Source organism: Sciurus vulgaris (assembly GCF_902686455.1).
Source record: "Sciurus vulgaris genome assembly, chromosome: 3".
NCBI classification, from domain to species: Eukaryota; Metazoa; Chordata; class Mammalia; order Rodentia; family Sciuridae; genus Sciurus; species Sciurus vulgaris.
In genome coordinates this window covers 90,305,318-90,326,006 of record NC_136463.1, presented here as the reverse complement: position 1 = coordinate 90,326,006, position 20,689 = coordinate 90,305,318, and the positions used below count along the sequence as shown (strand labels likewise).

General features: G+C 36.5%; 2 protein-coding genes across 13 annotated transcripts in view; both read right to left on the bottom strand.

Annotated features, from left to right (window-relative positions):
* CCNT2 (cyclin T2) overlaps nt 1-7,351 on the bottom strand; it is a 38,349-nt gene extending 30,998 nt beyond the window's left edge. Inside the window, exons 1-2 of one of the 4 annotated variants that reach the window (XR_013763075.1) lie at nt 7,150-7,351; nt 6,258-6,339 (exon numbers count right to left, since the gene is read on the bottom strand). Coding sequence is in view for 3 of the 4 variants with exons in the window: in XM_079135642.1 (XP_078991768.1) it covers nt 6,258-6,339; nt 7,150-7,307 (240 nt within the window). In the remaining variant the exon portion in view is untranslated. Of the gene's footprint in view, nt 1-6,257; nt 6,340-6,684; nt 7,127-7,149 lie in introns of those variants that run through there. The other 3 variants (XM_079135642.1, XM_079135643.1, XM_079135644.1) reach the window with 3 other exon arrangements.
* Nucleotides 7,352-7,491: 140 nt separating this feature from the next.
* Nucleotides 7,492-20,689, bottom strand: part of ACMSD (aminocarboxymuconate semialdehyde decarboxylase) — a 58,564-nt gene continuing 45,366 nt past the window's right edge. For 7 of the 9 annotated variants that reach the window (XM_079135681.1, XM_079135680.1, XM_079135686.1 and 4 more), the window contains 2 exons: nt 19,933-20,031; nt 14,697-16,373 (listed from right to left, as the gene is read on the bottom strand). In XM_079135681.1, coding sequence (XP_078991807.1) covers nt 16,311-16,373; nt 19,933-20,031 — 162 coding nt within the window. In that variant the 3' untranslated portion in view covers nt 14,697-16,310. Of the gene's footprint in view, nt 8,111-14,696; nt 16,374-19,932; nt 20,032-20,689 lie in introns of those variants that run through there. The other 2 variants (XM_079135682.1, XM_079135685.1) reach the window with 2 other exon arrangements.

Here is a 20,689-nt window from a genome sequence, read left to right as displayed (position 1 = left end):
GTAAAATGCTACAATATGGTAAATTTCTAAAAAAATTAAAAGTAGAATTCTATAATCCAGCAAGTCCACTTCTGGCTATATATTCAAAAGAATCAGAAGCAAGTCCCTGAATAGCTAATTGTCTACCCATACTCACAGCAGCATTATTTGCATCAGCCAAAAGTTAGAAAAAAGGAAATTCTGACATTAAGACATGGATGAACAAACATGCTAAGTGAAGTAAAGACACAAAAGGACAATTACTTGATTCTGCTTAAAATAGTCAATTCACGGATAGCCAGTTATAAAAGATAAATTCATGGTTACAGAGGGCTGAGGGCAGGAAGAGATGGGAAGCTGTTTAACAGGCACAGCTCTAGTTTGTGAAGAAAAAGTTGTGCAGATGATAGTGGTGGTGGTTACACAGCAGGTGAATATATTTAGTACCAATTAATTGTACACTTAAAAATGGTTAAAATGGTTATTTATGTGCACTTTGCCACATTAAAAAATTTAGAATTACAATGTACTTCCAAACTAGTAGATGTTTAAACAACAATTAAAGCACAAAATAACAGGAGTTAGATTTGAAATCACGTAGTGAAAACAATACACCATGCACCTGAGTAGAACCACCATCAAGATATATTATGGTAAAATTACTGATTTTAAATCCTTTGATTGCTTAGGGAAAAACAATTTAAAGAGAATTAGATCACCAAACTGTTGGCAATGCTTTATGTGAGGGGGAAAAAACAGCAGTAACATATTTAAAATGTCCAAGGAAAGAATGTATAGTCAAGAATTTTATAAACACAAATCTAATCTTCAGTATGAAGAACACAAACTATTATCAATATGCAAATTTAAGAGAAAACTGTTTCCATGAACTTCAAAAAGAGAAAAAAATCAAAATAGAGACTTCAGCATAAGCACTGGTAACAGTCACAAAAACACTGAATTGTTCTCAGTAATTGTAATGGTGGTGGTAGGTACTACTATTGTTCTGAGACTTAATTGCGCCCTGTGGGATGATTAAGTTATTAATGATTGATTATAGAATATTCAAGTTCTATCTGAGAAGCAGGATTTCTGGTGTGAAAGGTGACTGAGATGTAATACAAAAAAAATGTTACGTATAAAAAGCCCGCTGCCTTGAAACAGAATGAACTCATGAGATACTTCATTTTTATGGAAACTGAACCTAGAAATCTCACACACAGGCACTCTACCACTTAGCTATGGCCCAGGCAAATACAATATCACTCTCTCCCACCCTCAATAAGGTATTTTAAATACCTCATTCTAGTATATTCCTCCCCCACATAACCACATCCACAGATGCTCAAGTCCCTTACAAATAAAATACTGTAGTAACTGAACATAACCTATGCATACCTTTCTGTATATTTTAAATCACCTCTAGATTACTTATAATACATAGTACAATGTACATGTTATAATACACTTAAATGTGTAAATGAATAGTATTTATCAACAAGGTGAACATACATATACATATCTTTACTCTATATGGATGTATGTGTATATGTGTGTACACCACAGTATGTATTTCCTAGCTATGTCCATTGAAAATGGCTAAAAACAGTGACTAACAAGTAATGATAAGGATCACTAGTGCCTGGGTTGTAGTCTTCTTCTATTCTACTGATAGCAGATTTTCATAAAGAAATGGCTAATTTTGGCTTTGAAATTTTTTGGAGCAGAAAAAATTAACAAGGACCTGAAATATCCTCTAATAATAGATAATGAGGAAAGTTATTCAAGATTACTGGGGTCTAGTATATGATCCAGCAATTCTCCTGGGTATGAACCCAAGAGAAAGCAAAACATATGTATCAATATTCAGAGTTACAATATTCCTAACAGCCAAAGTCTAGTAACAACACAAATGTCCACCAACTGATGAACAGACATATAAAATGTTGTCCATTCAGACCGTGGAATAAGTGGTTCAGCAAGAAAAATATGTGATGTACTGATACATGCTACAATACAGGTGAACTTTGAAAAGCATTATATTAAGTGAAAAAAGTCACAAGGGACTACATAATGTATGATTCCATTTATATGAAATGTCCAAATAGGCTAAGGGAAAGAATGGACAGAGATGGTGAGTGGGTGTGGGGTTTCTTTCTGAGGTGATAACAACTTCTGAAATTGAGGTACAAGTCCAAATATATTAAAAAAAGCCCAGAGTCAGAAATTTTCAACAGGTAAAACATAAGCTATGTGAATTATATCTTTAAGAGGTATCAAATATAGAGCAAGAAGCAAATATTTATTGTAGATGATATGTGCACCACTGGGTTTCAATACAGTAGATGAATCAAAGCGTTTCAATATAAACATTTTCAAATTTATACCTGTAACCCAGCAGCTCTGGAGGCTGAGGCAGGGATCACAAGTTCAAAGTCTGCCTCAGGAACTTAGGCCCTAAGCAACTTTGCGAAAACCTGTCTCACAAAAAAAATAAAAGAAGGTTGGGATGTGGTTCAGTGGTTAAGCACCACTGAGTTCAATCTCTGGTACCAAATACAAAAACAAAACAAAAACTACCCCAGAAGCAGCTACACCTAATCCCTTTCCTATTGTTTTCATTTGCCATATGCCTATAATAATTTTCAATTAAAAAAAAATTCTAAATGCATCTATGTGGAAAAGGTGTATTAGGAAAATGCAGACTATTTTCTCTACGTGAGGTAGCCTTCTAGGCAGAAGTAATGTAAGCGAGTAAAAGAAAAACAAACAAAAACCCTGCCCTTACATTCTATCAGGTAGCTTCTATCAGACAAAGAACAGAAGTACACACTTCTCTTGATAGATTTTTAAAAAAATCCTTCCTCAGATATCACTGAAGTCTTTATAGGGAAAGAAAAGAATGCCAGATTATCTTTAAATTTCCAATGATATTCACTACTCAAGAGCCAAGTCAACTGAGAAAAAATTGTGAGCAAAAAGTGAAAATCAAATATTTGCACAAATACAAATCTACCTATGTGCAACAAGGGACCAAACTAATTTACAAGCATAAAATGAAACTCTCATATGACACAGATCACATGCATTCTCACTAACCATTATGGTCATTTCTTAATATCATTAACCCCAAATGCTGTCCTTTACTCATCATGTACTCTTGGGCTCTTAAACAGAACCATAATACATTTAAAATGTGCATATTATCCGTAAGTTCTAATTGCTCAACTCAAGAAATAGGCAATCCTTTTAAGGAAAATAAAGTACATCAAATGGAGAAGTGCTATGACAGCAGAAAAACATAAATACTTAGAAATACTTAAGAGAATTCACTGGACTTATCTGAACATAGTGGTGCACACATTTAATTCCAGTGGTTTAGGAGGCTGAGGCAGGATGATCACAAGTTCAAGGTCAGCATCAACAACTTAGAGAGGCCCTAAGCAACTTAGTGAGATCTTGTCTTAAAATAAAATATAGAAAAAGGGTTGGGGATGTAACTCAGTGGTAAAGTGCATCTGGGTTCGAGCCCCAGTATCTCCCTGTGCCCCGCCAAAAAAAAAATTTTTAAGGAAAATTTACTGGGTGTAGTGGTACATGACTGAAATTCCAGTTATTCAGGAGGTGTAGACAGGAAGATGGCAAGTCAGAGGCCAGCCTAGCAACTTGGCAAGACAGTCTCAAAATAAAAAGTTTTGAGGATTAGCTCAGAGTGCTTGCCTAGCACATGTGAGACCTTGGGTTCGACCCCAATAATACAAAAAAGAAAAAAAGAAACAAATACCATCATAAACTTGACTAACCAAATTAACTACGAGTCTGTAAGAGAGACTGAGTCAATATCTACTCCTAAGAGTGATGCTGGAGGGGACTGGGGATGTAGCTCAGCGGGCATCACATTTGTCTAGCATGTGCAAGCTCTGAGTTCAATCCTCAGCACCACCAAAAAAACAAAACCTGCTGAGGATGCTCAACCCTCAGTTTATACCTTGGAGGCACTATGAGCCCCAGGGCCTTTATACTTTCCTAGATCTATCTTAAGTGTGATCTAGAAAATCTACTCTTTAATTATTAATTGCAATTACATAAGCCTCTCTGCACTCAGTAAACAAAGGGTAGATTTACCCAATCAGGCTACTGATGAAAAGCTATTTACTTTTGAAAGTGACTCAATTCTATAAGAAACTAACAAAAAAACAAAATGATAAAAAAGACAGTGGGTCAGCAACACAGGCTGATAATGATTTTATTCTTAAATACAATAGCATCTCACTTACAGGGTTCTTTTACAAATTTGTTAATGTGGGAAAATAAAATGAAGCGACAATTATATTTAACACTTGATAGTTTGTTCTAGCATCTTAAAATCTAAGCTTGTTATTCCACAGGTCCAATTTATTAAATGGTGCTCAGTATGCTATGTGAAGATTCATGCTTTTGTAAATCCACTGACATTTGATTATAACCCTCTAAAAAAAATCTTCCCAATGATGTGGGTGAATATGAATTTAAGCCCAACTCATATTCAGTTTGAGACACCTCTTTTACCCTAAAGGATGGGGGAGAAGGGTGCACAAAAGAGTAAGGATGTGAAATTGATTCAAATTCACAAACACTAACATTAAAATCACTTTTGAGACTATAATAATGAAGGTAAAAAGGACAAGTTTTATATGAAGGATGCAATGATACTTTGCAAAACAAATTAACCTAAGATTTCAATCTTGCTGATGACAAATATAAAATGCTGAATTTATCATCATATACACATAAGACATGCATAAGAATAAAAAAATGTTTTGGCTATTTACTGAATAATGTCATTTAAATAAAATAGTGAAAGCTAGAATAAAAATGACGTGGGCCTTACCAATCAATTTAAAGTTGTGAATTTTGGTCTGGCCTTCAGCAAGATATCTGAAAGCACACCAACCAGGTCATAAAGACAAATTATTAATAAGGAAAAGCTTAAAAAAAAAGTGAAGACGTGATGAGATGATCATTTACTGGAAGCAGAAAAGTAAATCCAATTTACCAAATGGGACATCTATAACTGTATGAAGAATTTCCAGAACTTATTTTGACTTTTAATTTTTACCAGCATTATCCATGACTACTTAAGAATAGCAAAATTTATGTTAGTATTCATTAGTTCCCTACTACCTTTGTTGGAGATAATTTAAATAAAATGTAATTCCTTTAATCTAAGTGTTATTTCTAATCTTCTTTTTCCTCCACAACATTATTCACTAACTTAAGAGTCATACCTAAAAAAATAATCAGGAAACTGGAATCAACAAAGCAAGAATCAGCATAGAAATAAAGGGGACTGCAAGAGACCCAAGTCTACACGTACTATTCAAGATAAATCAATTTGATAAACCAAATTAGATTTCTGATCAGAAGAGCAAGAAGCAGGAATCAATTTAAAGTATCTTTCTAAAATAACATTCTCAAGGACCCTAAGACTGTTTTCTTAGCAAAAGAGGTCCTAATGACTCCAAAATAGCGGTTAAGGTCTCCTACACACATTTTTCAAGACTCGCATTCAGAAAATAATAGGAAAGAGAGTAAAAAAATAAAGATAGTGAAAATTAAGCCAGGGTTAAACATTTCTAAACAATATGCATTTTTTCCTTGACTAACAAGTGCAACACACATTATTCTGAAAAGAAATAAGTACCTTAGTATTCCAGTGCAAGTTTTCCATCAAAATTAACCTATATGAACATACTCCTGACACAGAATACTTGAAGCAAGAATTTGACATTTCAGTCAACTTAATGCTTAATTAAGGAGACAACTATTACTAATGTACGATAAACAGAAATTGTGACATCTTGAGAAATCGTTGGTAAATGAAGTATTTTCCTTAACAGCTAGCTTTCAGTGTCACTTCAAAGGAGTAACTAAATTAATTCCAGTTTTCAATATTTGCAAGAGTCCAATAAAATTAAGATTTATCACTGAATGAACAGTCTACACAATGATTACTCAATGTATTCAAATATAAAATTTAAATAAAGAAAGCCGATGTATTAACCCCGAGACAGCTTAAAAGGCCTCGCAGGGCCTATCACAGTGCCTTTAATTCATTATAAAATTTTAAAACGCAAAGAAACCTCCTTATTTGAAGCAAAACGTTTACCACGTTATTTACTTTTACCGTTAATTCGGAACACTAAGTTCAACAGTAAAATCAATGACCAACTAACTTTTTGTTTCTGTTCGATTTAAATTTTGATAGCACTAAAAACAGACAATAAAATAGTACTTACATTTCTACTGAATTTGGTGAAAGAATGGTGCATATAAAACCTGTGCATATAAACAATCGCAGTGTTTATTGTAAGTTGAGAGCTGGAATGTTACATTTAGGAAATAATCTGAGAAAAACAATATCCCATTTCCAAAACAATTTTGATGGAAAAATCACGATCTAAAATCCTTTTCTAGTGCTTCCAATTCACTCAAAACCAAACTCAAAACAGGAAATAAATAAAAGCCTGAGGGGGGGGAGGGGAAAAGGAATAGGCTTGATGCCAAATAAATACCAAAAATAATACCTGCTGAGCATTTCACCCTAATTTTACTATTACGAGAGCGCTCGAACTATTTATTAGCGGCCACAACAAAAAAAATTAAGCAGTTGAAATGCGCGCGCACACACACACTCCTACAAAACCACGCCAAGAACATAAAGACCTCCAGTAGTGCGCTTCCAAGGCACAAGAGAACCGCCATCGAGCCGGAGAGGAGCGCGAAGTAAGGCCTCCGAGAATGTTCAAGCCTTCCAATCGCTCAGCCTTCCCACCTCTCAACCCCTTCTGGCAACGGGAGACGTCGAAGGAGCCGCCCCTTTCCTTCGATAAACCTCAGACTCCGCTCCCGCCAAAGAGGCACTCCCATTCCCTGCCGCCACCACGCGCTGCCCCAAACAGATTACACAACGCAACCTGCCGGCCTGCGTTCCTCTGCTTCTCTCTATCCCTCCCCTCGTCCACTGCCTTCTCGCGGCTGCCCGAGCCTAAGCTTCCCCTCACTCACCGCACAGCCAAGGCCCACAGAAGGCCAAGGCGGCGGCGCCATGTTCGCGGGACACCAGGCCCGGCAACCCGGCGAGGGAGACAGGGCGTGAGGGGCGAAAAGGCCAAGAACAGGAAAGGATACACATTGAGACGCTGTCCCATGTCCTGGATGAGGTTGGCCGCCTGCTGGCGGTACGAGAGCTCTTTATCAGCCTCCACTCCGCAGCGGCGGCTCGGCGTGTTCTCCAGCTGTTCCCGAGTAAAGAACCAGCGAGAAGAACCTCCACGGCCCGACGCCATGACACTTCCTCCTCCGCCCGCTCCCTCACCCACCCCCCTCCCCTCCCGGCTCGCGGACTCCCCGCCAAGGCCGCGCGACCCCGCCCCACTCCGCTCGCCGTAGGCCACGCACCGCCCCCTTTTCCACCCCCGCCTCCGCCCGTGCGCGTGCGCGGGGACCGCCCTACCGGCTCGCCCAAGTCTTTTGCTTTCTTTTTCCTGCCCCCGACCTCGCTCCTGCGCGCGGGACCACAATGCTTTGCGCCACTTGTCATTGGGAGGCGCCGAAGGTGGGGGTCACTAGGAAGGAAAAGGTCGGCGTGATGCATGCCGGGTTAGGGATTGGCGGAGCGGAGGGCAGTGGGTGGAAGTGGCTGAACTCTGGTTGGGTGGAAAGAGAGGCGGGCGGGCGGCTGCGCGGTGAGCCCTGGGCGTGGACTCCGAAGGCCGGGAGGTTTCTTTCTGGAATGTGACCCTCCTCCTTTAAAAGCAGAAAAGCTTTTTCTGGCGCTATTGCATGCCGTATCCTCCATTTTCCTTTCGGGTTGGTCTGTTTATTTTCGTAGCCGAGTGACTCCAGTGTCCACGGAGAGCCTTCGCCCAAGGGATGGCTCTGGGAAGAAGCTAGGTAGAAAAGAGTGCAGAGGAAATAATGTTCTACGTTTGTTCGCACTTGACTACCCCCACCGCCCAAAACCCACGCCGCATACCTCGTGTTTATTTTAAAAGACTTGCCAAATACGCAATTAACTGGAGGTGCTGACTCTCTAAATTAGGTCTTGAGGTCAGAAATGGGAGTGTGTTTTTAAACTGCGCTGTGGTTTCTGCGAGAAAAGGGTGGGGAAAGTGAATGATGCAAGAGGAATTGAGTGAAAATGTTACCCAAAGGTTGGTCTTCAGTATCTGAAAAAGAAACATCTCACACACCTGTTGATTAATTCACTTCTGTCTCTATGAGAAAATGCCATAGAACTTGTGAGCTCCTGATTAAAGCTCCAGGCTTTTGTTTGTTATTGTTTTGGGGCTTCTATGCTTAGCCGAGGGCAGTATCTGCCTCCATTGTGCTATAACACTGATTTGATTATGGTAGGCGGTTATTAGGGATAGTTGCCTAAATAACTTAATTTCTTACTGGCCTTAGAATCTTATGTTACTTAGAAGTTCCTAGATTTATTTAAAGCAACGTCTTAAAAGTGCCTTCCTTCATCACCCATTTATAATTAATAAGCAGGAATACAGAACTTGATTAAGAGCATCTTAAAGAAAAAAAAAAAAAAAAAAAAACACCTACAGCCACACATAATACTTTATGATGAGAAAATAAATTCTTTCCCCCAGAGATCCAGGAGAAGGCAAGAATGTCCCTTCTCTGGACTCCTCTTCATGAGTGTACTGAATGTCTTAGCTAATACAATAAGACATGGAAATAATGTGGAGATTGAAAAATAAGTCAGTCTGTTCACAGATGACATAACTGCTGATTTAGAATATTTCAAAGAAGTAATAATCACTTTTGCAATTAATCTTGCAATGATAGCGAGATTTTAGGATATCAGGATATTTTAGGATATCAGCTTAATATGCAAAAGGTCAATTGCATTCCTGTATACCAGCAATAAATAATTGAAATTTGAAATTACAGGCAATGGTGCATGTCTGTAATCCAGTGGGTTGGGAGGCTGAAGTGGGAGGATCAGAAGTTCAAAGCCAGTCTCACTAATTTAATGAGCCCTGTTTCAAAATTAAAAAACAAAAAAAAGGCTGGGGATGTGGCCGAGAGGTTAAGTGCCCCTGGTTTCAATCCTTGGCACCAACACAAAACTTAATAAACAAAATAAAAAGCACTATGCCATTTACAAATGTACTCCCTCCCCCAAAGCATAAATAGGTTATAAATCTAAAGTATGTATAAGATTTATATGCAGAAAACTACAAAACTGATGATAGAAATCAAATATCTAAAAACTGGAAGGATGTACTGGCTCATGGATTACAAAACTCAAATTTAGATGTCTATTCCCAACTTGATATATAAATTCAGTGCAATCCCAATCAAAATTCCAGGAAGTACTTTTGCAGATATTGACAAAAATGATTTTAAAGTTTATATGGAATGTCAAAAGACGCAATAGCCAAGGCAATATTGAAGAGCACATTGGACTGACACTGCCTGCCTGACTTCAAAGTTAGAATAATTGAGGTGGTGATGGTAAAAGAATAGCCACACAAATAGTCAGCCAATGTATGACAAAGGAATTAAGGTAATTCAAGGGAGTAAGGAATCTTTTAAACAAATAGTGCTGGAACAACTGGACATCCATTAAAAAAAAAGAATCTAATACACCTTTTATAAGAGTTAACTCAAAGTGAATCATAGGACTAAATGTAAAATGCAAAATTTCTAGAAGATAACAGGGAAAATGTAGGCAACTCCACATTTGTCAATGAAGTTTAAGGCATGATACAGAAAGCACAATCTATGAAAGAAAAAATTGATAAGTTGTTCTTCATTCAAACAAAGACTCTGTTCTGTGAAAGAAAAAACTTAAAATGAAAATACCAGGAGGAAATATTTTCAGAACACCTGATAAAGAATTTGTATCTCAAATATGCAAAGATCTCTTAAAACTCAACCCTCTATTATGTATAATTAAAATGCACCAAAAAAAAATCTTAACAATAAGAAAACAACCCAATTTAAAATGGGTGAAAGATCCGAATGGACACTTCAGAAAAAAGACATGGCAAAATAGCATATGAAAAGATGCTCAACATATGTCATAGTATATTCTTAGCAGCAGTTTGAAATTGTAAAAGACTTGAAACATGGATGTTCATTAATTGAGAATTGGATTATCATGGTGCATCTATGGAATTTTCATTCATAGTATTCCCTCATTAAAAGGAAGGAGGCAGCTTCCAGCCAGAATGGTGGCACACATCTGCAATCCCAGCTACTTGGGAGGCTAAAGCAGGAAGATTACAAGTTCGAGGCTAACTTCATTAATTTAGTGAGAACTTGCCTCAAAATAAAAAGAACTGGGGGTATGACCAGTAATAGGGGGCTTCTGGGTTTAGTCCCTAATACTGTGTCCTTCCTCCTCAAATAAATAAATATATATATATATATATATCATTTAAGTATTTTGATGTAACAAACATGCTTTTATTGAGATGTTTTAAATGGATAAAATGCTTATCACAGTCCTTGACTATTATTGAACTTTGAATAAATGGCAGTTATTAATAATTCATTAAAAGTAGAAATTATAAACAATCTCTTATAAACTGGTTTCTCTTTGTTTTTAATAAACTTTATTGAATGTATTTTTTTAAGAAAGGAGGCATCTTATATGTGAAATGACTACCAAAAAGCAAGAATCTACTGTTTGGGTAAAATAAAAACAGGAATATATATATATAAACAAGATGTATATTTTATATATATTTATAATATATAAAATGACTATATATTATAGTGTATGTTGTATGCTAGTATATATAATATATATTGCATAATATATACATTATTATATGTATTTGTATAATCAGACTGTAGGAAAAACAAAACAACAAGTAAAATTGGTTTCTTTTAGGGGTGGAGACTGGGAGACAAGGTACAATTTGATCTGTTTGGACTTTGTCATATTTTTGTGTTGACTTCAAAAATGAACTAATATTTTAATTAAGTTGTGAACTTTTGTGTGTCAGAAATGGAAACTTCAACTTAATGCTTTCAGTTTTGATTGGAAAAAATCTTTAGAATGGTCTCTTAAGTTAAATTTAAAGATAGTATTTATCTTAATCAGTTCATCTTAAGTGACTATCTTGAATGTAAGTTTAGGTTTTCTGTCTGGGTGATGTGAATTGGGTTGAGCCAAAGCTGGCTTCCTTTTAGGCGTGATAGGGAAATGTATTGTGCAAGGAAAATAAAGGAATGCTTGGATAATGGTTGCCTCCTTTGGAATCTGATGGTGGTGTAATTTTTTTTTCAAGGTATATTTTGGAAAAGTACAGTAGATAAGGAAGGAGAGAAAAGGATGAAAAGGTAATTTTCTTGGTAGACTCTTCTAGATTCTTGTGTGAGCTCTGTTTTCTGTGGCCAGGTAATCAAATATGGCACTGAGAAGGCTATTCTCTTTACTTTTGCTCAGAACCATGTGCTGTCAGTGGCATCTGAGAAGAATGTCTGCTATCACTGATTAGTATCCTTGGCATGGAGGTTGCCAGGTTTGAGTGAATACATATAAAGCATCTGTTATGGGCTGAATTTTGTCTCTCAAAAATTCATATGTTGAAGCCTTATTCTAGCACCTCAAAATGTTACTCTATTTGAATATAAGGTCTTTCAAGAGTTAAAATGAGGTAAATGGGGTGGGCTCTAATCTAATATGGCCAGCATCATTGGAAGAAGAAATTAGGATGAAGACAAAGGGAAGACCATGTGAAGATAGAAGAAGATGTCCATTTATTAGCCAAGGAGAGAGGCCTTAGAAAAGTTAACCCTACTGCTTCCTTGATCTCATACTTGCAGCCTCCAGAATTGTGAGAAAATAAGTTTCTATTTAAGCTGTCCAGTTTGTGGTACTCTGTTGTGGCAGCCCTAACAGACAAATACAGCCTTTATTTGGGAATCCCCAGGAGTAATTGAAGTGGAAAACATTCTGCCAAGGAGTTACCACTAGGATAGTGAAGATTCAAACCATTGCAATAGTTATAAATTCATGAGGCCTAGCCATTTGGATTATACTCAGAATGTATGAATTCCCAGCATAGGAATTCCAACAGTAATTAGACGAATTGACTTCTAACTCCTGTCTTTGCTCATCTTAGGAAAATCTATTTTTAAAAATTAGGTTTATTGTTTTTTTGTTCAAGAAATGTTTATGGAGACATTACTATGTGCTAGCAAATTAAAATTGTATAATCAACTACTCCACTGTTTGTATGTCTCAAAAGATTTAAAATTCAGCATGTGTAAGCTGGGCATGATGACATACCTATAATCCCAGCAACTCAGAAGACTGAGGCAGGAGGATCTCAAGTTCAAGGCCAGTCTCAGCAGCTTAGCAAGACCCTGTCTAAAAAATAATTAAAAGGGGTGGGGATATAGTTTAGTGGTAAATTGTCCATGAGTTCAATCCCCAGTACAAAAAAGAAAAGAGAAAGAAAAAAAGAAAAAAAAAATCAGTGTGTCCGAAAACAAAATGTGCACTCCTGCCCTTCAAATCTTTGTCTTTACTCTCTGCCTTTTGCAGTGAATGGCAATTTACTTTCATTTACACAAGTCCGAAAACCAGGGGTCATCTTTGATACCTCTAATCCTCACCTATATCTAGCCCATCATGAAGGCCTTTGAACTGACTCTCCTTAAAATCTCTGGACTCTACCTCTGGTTCTACCATCACCTCCATCCAAGCTATCCTACTTAAGCTCTCCTGCAAGCCAGTGGGTCTTTTCAAAATTTAACTCTTGTTAATGTCATCCCCTACTTAAAAACATTCTTACTACTTTTGGATACACAAAATTCCTCAGATAACCTACAGCCTTACATGATCTTGCCAATTTAGATTAAGAATATATTCCCAAGGGCTGGGGAGATAGCTCAGCTGGTAGAGTGCTTGCCTCGATCCCAAGTACCCCAAAAAAAAAAAAAAAAAAAAAATATATATATATATATATATATATTTCTTTCTCATTTTCATCCCTAGTGGCTTGTTTTTCTTGCCACAAGGCTTTAATTTATTCTCTCTACCTGGAATACTCTTTCCTCTCCTCTACTTTTAACTCTTGTGTGTCTAAGGAACACTTTTGAAAAGTCCCTGACACTCTTATAGGACAAAACCCTTATTTTAAACTTTCTACACAGTGCTGTTACACACTGGCTTTCTGAGTGCCACCCAAACGTGGGTGGTTTAGTGCCACCCAAACGTGGATTGTGTGATGGCAAGAGGGCACTCCCCTTTACAGCTACATCCTGATCAAAATCCTGTTTAAAGAGGCTTTCTCTGGCCCTGCAACTTAATATTTTATCTCCCATTTCCCAGTCACTCTTTATCACATTTTCCTTTTTAATTTCTTTATAGTGTTTATCAATAAAGAAAAATTTCCTTCTTTTTTCCTTTTATTCATCCATTCTTTTTCCTCCCTTCTATGTTTGTTTATGTTTCTCACCCCCATACTGAAGGCTTTGTCAGAGAAATAATTTTATCCTTTTTGTTTACTTCCATATCTCCAGTGAAGGATATGAAAAATAACAATCCCCAAGGAAAGGGGGAATAACAACCCCCAGGGAGAAAGGAGGACAATATGTGGGGAGAAGAAGCAGGGCAAACAGTGGACTCTGGGCTCTGGACTTTCACCCTCTCCCAGCAAAAATGGGTTTTGGACTTTTGCAACTGTTTTCCCTGATTTAAGCTTTGAACTTGCACAATGATCCCCCTGACTACCCAACTGACGCATGATTTTTGTCATGATTCCAATCTCACTTGTTATAATTCCAATCTCACTTGTTATAATTCCAATCTCACTTAAACTCTATAAAAATCAGACCCTAGTTGTAATTAGTCGCCATTTTCTCCCCTGAAAATGTGCCATACCGCTGCTTAATAAAGAAAGGTTGCTGACCCGTTCAAGTCTGTTCCCAGTTTCAGTTATTTTTGCTTTCACCCAGTGCCTGGAGCATGCTTACAGTACTGGCACATTAGAAAACACTCTTGTGACTATACTGGACCCCTTCACTATATTGTATATGATACTGAATAAAGTTGCCAAGTTCCTTTTTATATAAGTCACTAAATACTGTATTCAAAGGGTTGAAATATGAAATTTCTTCCAAAGATTTGGGGATGAAAAAAAACAATGACATGCTTCATGCTGTTATGTTTCAGAGCATGGGCCCTCTGTGAAATCTAGGCAGCATGAAGGACCCCACTTCAAACCCTAATACTTTTGATCAGACCAGAAAGATTTCAGATATGTTGCTCAGAGTTTATAAGGGATAGGAAGGGGAAAGGGACCCTCAAGGTAGAAGGAGGGTCCTCTCCAGCCCTCCTGTTCTATTGGAAGTCCTGAGGAAGTTTCCAGAGTCCCACCTAAGTCTACCTTCTGGCTTTTGACTGACAGGATGGGAACTGCGTGGACCACCTCCAAGAAAGGTATTGTACTCAGAGTTCAAGTGTTTTAGGACATTGAATTCCCCTGTTTTGTCCCAATTTCTTGTCCACTTAGTGGGTTTTTTATTGACCCAGTTTTTGCCTCAATGTCCTGCCCCCTTAATCAGTTTATTACCCTTCGAAGAGCCCCCATCAAGTTTCTTCATGAGGGTCTTAATGTTTTAGTTGTGGTGATGTGAGGTGAGGGAGGCATTGGGGATTGTGATAGAGTCCGGACACCTGGAGTGACATGAACTTGAAACAATAGTTTTTATTAAAGAAATGTAGCTATGACTGGGGGAAGTTTTAACATACCAAGTCCCCATCTTCCAGGTGTTTATCTGTCAGATAAGGCTCCTTGTGGTTTTTAGTCACCCTTCATTGTCTTTTCCCTGCTTATCCATTTGTGACTGACTAGCTGCCTAACATTACCTTGTCTAATTTTATTTTTCTTTTTAGGCAGATTGAAGTAATAAGCAGAGTGGTCAGTTGGTAAAATCCTAGAAAGCTATACGAGGCTGGGGCAGAGAGAGGGAGCGGGAGATGGATAAACTATATAAAGTGAAAATAATGAAATGGAACTAGTTAGTAAGAATTAGATCTCTTCTTTACCCTGAAGAGTGGTCAACACAAACTATGTGTCAATACTTTTGATTTTCTGTACTATGAAAGGGAAAGAAGTATGAATGAACCTAAAGCCAGAGGATTGTTTAGAAAATTTTCATTTGATTTTGGAATTCAGCCAGATTTATATGAACTACAGTTGTTCATCACCCTTCCCAGGACCAAGTCCCTTTACAGTAACCCAGGTGGAACTATAAATAAGGTGAGTAGAACAAGGATACCCTGGTACTGGCCAGTTCACTCCTGATGGCTAGTTTTAAATTAAAAGATAGCCAGGTATGGTGAATCCCAGTTACATGGAGGCTAGAGCAGAAGGATTTCATTCCAAGTTCAAGGTGAATCTGGCAATTTAGCAAGACCCTCAAAATAAAAATAAAATAAAATAAAATAAAAATGTAGAGGTGTAGCTCCATGATAGAGTGCTTGCCTAGCATGTGTGGGGTTGTGAGTTCAATCCCTAGTTCTTGGGGTATGGGGATTAAAAGGACTTCTGGTAAATTTATAGGCTGGAACTTTTCTCCAGAATGGATAAGTTTCATCCAGTCTGAAATCATATGTATTTTCCTGTAGTTTGCCTTTCTACCTGTTTCCTATCCTTTCATCCTAGAATAAGCCTTATCCATCCTCCTATCCTCAACCTAAGTTCCAACTTCTATGAAGATCTACCCAACCATTTAAGACCAAAATGATTTCTTTTTACTGAAACCTTTTTGAACTTTGTGTTGTATGACTCAGGTATTATTCTGTGAACATGCACCTTGCTTCTTTAATTGGGCTGTAAACTCTTTGATGTTTTGGATATTCTGTATAAACATCAATTGTTTTGTGGAGGCATTTCCAGACAAATTATGGGCAAATGAAAAGAGATAAAAAGTGAATACAACAGGTTATTTGGGCTCAATTTCCATATGTCCTTGATCAAAATGAAGACCCTGCCTGAGCACTTTAGAATAAATCTGGTGTTAGTCTTTCTCTATATAAATCATTAATGACATTTTTTTTATCTCTTCCAGAATAATTAAAAAAGGCATTGGAAATATAACTTCTGATTTGCATGTGAGATAATGTACTACTTTTCAGAATGTAAGCACTTGTGAATCATTTTTGTTATGAATAATTTAGGGTGTTTGGGGATATTCTATTTCTGGGTTAAATAATTCAAAATAGAATTTTAGTAACGCATCTGTGATGCATATTTAAAAACGTGAAATATCTTCTTGAAAATTTGTTTTTGTAGTGAATTCAGTCATTCAAACTGTTTTCTCTCAAGATTCAGAAATGCCAGGGCATTACCAGCTTTGAGTTTATCCTAAAAAAAGAAAAGAAAAATTCTTACATTAAAGCATTATTGATTGTTTTTAAAGTACTTTTTAAATATTGTCACTGGGTTTTAAAAATATCAACTCTCCAGTAGGACAGAAAATTATTTGCAGGTTATACAGTGAATCTCTTACCAAAATCCTCTGACCATGTTTTGCCCCATTAGATGAAATCTAAATCTGAAACTTAATGGATAAAGACAATGTGGTATATATACACAATGGAATATTACTCAGTCAAAAAGAAGAATGAAATTATGGCATTTGCTGGTAAATGGATGGAACTGGAGATTATCATGCTAAGTGAAATAAGCCAATTCTAAAAAACAAAAGGCCAAATGTTCTCTCTGATATGTGGTTGCTAGGGAAAGGAAGGGAATAGGGAAGACAGTAGAATAATTGAACATAACTTTCCTATGTTCATATATAAATACACGACCAGTGTAACTCCACATCATGTACAACCTCAAGAAAGAAATGTAGAAAGAAATGATTTGAAGAAAAACTCGCTTTGTGATACCCTAATTGATTTGTGTGTAGCTTGCAAAGAACAGGCGTGTAGCTGAGGGTAGAAGGAAACATGTATGACAGTTATATAACATCCGTACCACCAATATGTGGATGTCACACAACTTTCCATATCATGATTACCTTGGGGCTCCTGCACAGCCTTGATGAATGGGTGATTTGGGGTAGGGACCTCTTACTCAGGCTTCTTCCTTGATTCACACTTGGGCTAGCTTCCTTAGAGGTACATTTCAGAAGTGACTTGTCACATAGAGAGACCATCTCTTTACCTTTTAAAATATACTGGTTCAAAGTATGTTTCCACATCATTACCCTTTTGTGTATTAGAGACCTTATTCTTGAGTTGAGGGATTTGGGGTTACCTCCATGTACTATACCCCAAGTTACATCACTTTTGGCAGATCACTGAACATCTAAGTTTTGTTTTCCTCTTCCACATCTTCATGGTGGCACATATCTGCCTTGAATACCTCCTAGTGCTATTGAACTCATCAAATGGATTTATTTATTATACTTTAAATTTGCCTTAAATTTAAGGTATTTACCTGCTCATAGTTCAAAAATCAAAAGGTAAAAAGTGGACACATCTTTCCACTACCATCACTCAACTACCACTTTTTCTTTCTAGAGTTACCAGCTTATTATTCTATCAGAATATTTTTTATGCACATGCAAATATTTAGGTATATAGGTATTCTTTTCATTAAAGGGATAGTATAGTATCTATAAGTGGAAATATACAAATCATTTTGCATCTTACTTTTAAAAAATATATATTGGATATTGATTTCTAATATTTTTATGACTATAGATTTCATTATATGTATATATTACTTATTTAACCATTCCCCTAAAGCTTGTTTTCAATATTTTATTACAGCATTGCAATGAATAACCTTATACAGAATGTCATTGTGAATTTGTGATAGTATAAAATTTTTATGAAAATTTAAAAAGCAATAAAAACAAAAGAATAAACTAAAAGAGGCATAAAATAATAATTATTCTATTAAAGTCTTAATCAGGATACTTGTAGTAATATGATTTCTGTTTAATTTTAGTTAACATTATAAAAAGTTTTTCAATTGTAAACTGAGTTGTAAAAAAACCCCAAAACTAAAAACAACAACAAAAAAGTCTTCCAAAAACATACAATGGAGAAAACATAGCCTCTTCAACCTATGGTGCTGGGAAAACTGGAAATCCGTATGTAGCAAAATGAAATCAAACCCCTGTCTCTCACCCTGCACAAAACTCAACTCAAAATAGATCAAGGACCTAGGAATTAGACCAAAGACCCTGCACCAAATAGAAGAAAAAGTATGCCCAAATCTTCATCATGTCAGCTTAGGATCAGACTTCCTTAACAAGACTCCTAAAGCTCAAGAAATAAAATCAAGAATCAATAAATGGGATGGATTCAAACTAAAAAGCTTCTTCTCAGCGAAGGAAACAATCAATAACATGAAGAGAGAGCCTACAGGGTGGGAGAACATCTTTACCACACACACTTCAGATAGAGCACTTATCTCCAGTATTTATAGGGAACTCAAAAAACTTAATACCAAAAATACAAATAGCCCAATCAATAAATGGACTCAGGAGCTTAGCAGACATGTCACAGAAGATATACAATCGATCAACAAATATAAGAAAAAATCTTCATCTCTTGCAATTAGAAAAATGCAAATCAAAACTACTCATCAAAACTAAGATTTCATCTCATTTTAATTAGAATGGCTATTATCAAGAATATAAGCAACAATAGGTGTTGGCGAGGGTGTGGGGAAAAAGGTACACTCATACATTGCTGGTGGATTTGCAAATTGGTGCAACCACTCTGGAAAGCAGTATGGAGATTTCTTAGAAAACTTGGAATGGAACTACATTTGACTTGGCTATCCCACTCCTCAGCCTATACCCAAAGGACTTAAAATCAGCACATTACAGTGACACAACCACATCAATGTTTGCAGCAGCTCAATTCACAGTAGCTAAACAATGGAACCAACCTAGGTATCCTTCAACAGATGAATGGATAAAGAAAATGTGGTGTATATATATATATATTTATATGATGGAATATTACTCAGCCACAAAGAAGAATGAAATCATGGCATTTGCTGGTAAATGGATGGAGCTGGAGAATATCATGCTAAGCAAAGTAAACCAATCTTCAAAAACCAAAGGCCAAATGTTTTTTCTGATAAGTGGATGCTGATACACAATGGGGGGAGGGTAAGGGAAGAATGGAGGAACTTTGGAGTGGGCAAAGAGGAATGGGGGGGAAAGGGGGTTGGGAATAATAGTGGAATGAGATGGATAACATTATCCTATGTAAATGTATGATTGCACGAGTGGTGTGGCTACATCATGTACAACCAGAGACATGAAAATTTGTGCTCCATTTGTGTACAATGAGTCAAAGTGCATTCTGCTGTCATGTATAACTAAATAGGACAAATAAAAAAAGTGAAAATGGCAACAATTATATAAAAATATTCTACCTCTTTAGCTATCAGGGAAATGCAAGTCAAAACTCCCCAGAGATTCCACCTTATTCTAGTTTGAATGGCAATCATCAGGAATACAACAATGATTCTGGTGAGGTGCATAAAAGGAAACGTTATACACTGTTGATGGGAATATAAATTAGTGTAGCCATGTGTAAATCAGTATGCCGATTCCTCAACAAACAGAAATGGGACTACCATAGGACCCAGTTATACCATTCCTGCATATTTATCTAAAATAATTAAAGACAATATACTTTAATATTTTAGCTAGGAAGGTGTCTCAGTGGTAGAGCTGTTGCCTGATGTACATGAGGCCCTGGGTTTGGCCCCCAGCAACACCAAAAGAAAAAAAAATTATCTATTTCTGAAGATAAGTAGTAGTTCTGGGAATATTAAGTTCAGTGGTTTCTCTGTTCTTTGTTATTGTGTGTCAAAGTGCTCTGAAACCAAATCCAATTAGAACAGGAAAACTCAGGAAGAAGACCATGAAATGAAAGACATATACCTTTGTTTCTTCATCAAATTCTTCAATGGACTCTATTAATTTCCCGGGTTCCAGTTCACCTAGTGGAAAGGGATAGTCAGTTCCCAAAATAACTTTGTCCTGAAAAGAGAAGATATGTTTTCATTTGTAAATTTGTAAAACTTGATAAAATAGCCTACTATAAACGATTTTGTATTAATTATTATAAACACTTTCATGGTAAAATAACAAATGTCTTCCTGATCAACAGAAACATGAAACTAGTCTAAAACTTTGAAGATTTTTATTGTGTAATTTTTAACATTTTTCCAGCAGGTGTCGCTATTAGGTCTCCTAAAGTTGCAAATCAACCCCATCCTTCCTTCTTTTTAAAAAAATTAACTGAAATGCACCTACTTTCTAAAAAGGTAACTGAAATGCAGAATACTGAAATTTAAGACATTTACTAGAATAGATACATATTTGGATGAGATTAAGGATTCTTTCTTTGAATGATACATTGTGATGGATCCCACAATTACTGAAAACATACTAGAGTTAAAAGCAAAAATGAAAAACAACTGTATAAAAAGATTCTTAAAGACTGGAAACACAAAGCAAAAATAGACAAGTGCGATTACATCAAACTTAAAAAATTCTGCTCAGCAGGGAAAAAAATAACAGAGTGAATAGAGAACCTACAGAATGGGAGAAAATATTTGCAAATTCACATCTGATAAAGAGTTAATATCCAGAATATATAAGGAACTCCAAAATTCAATTGCAAAAAAATGTATAA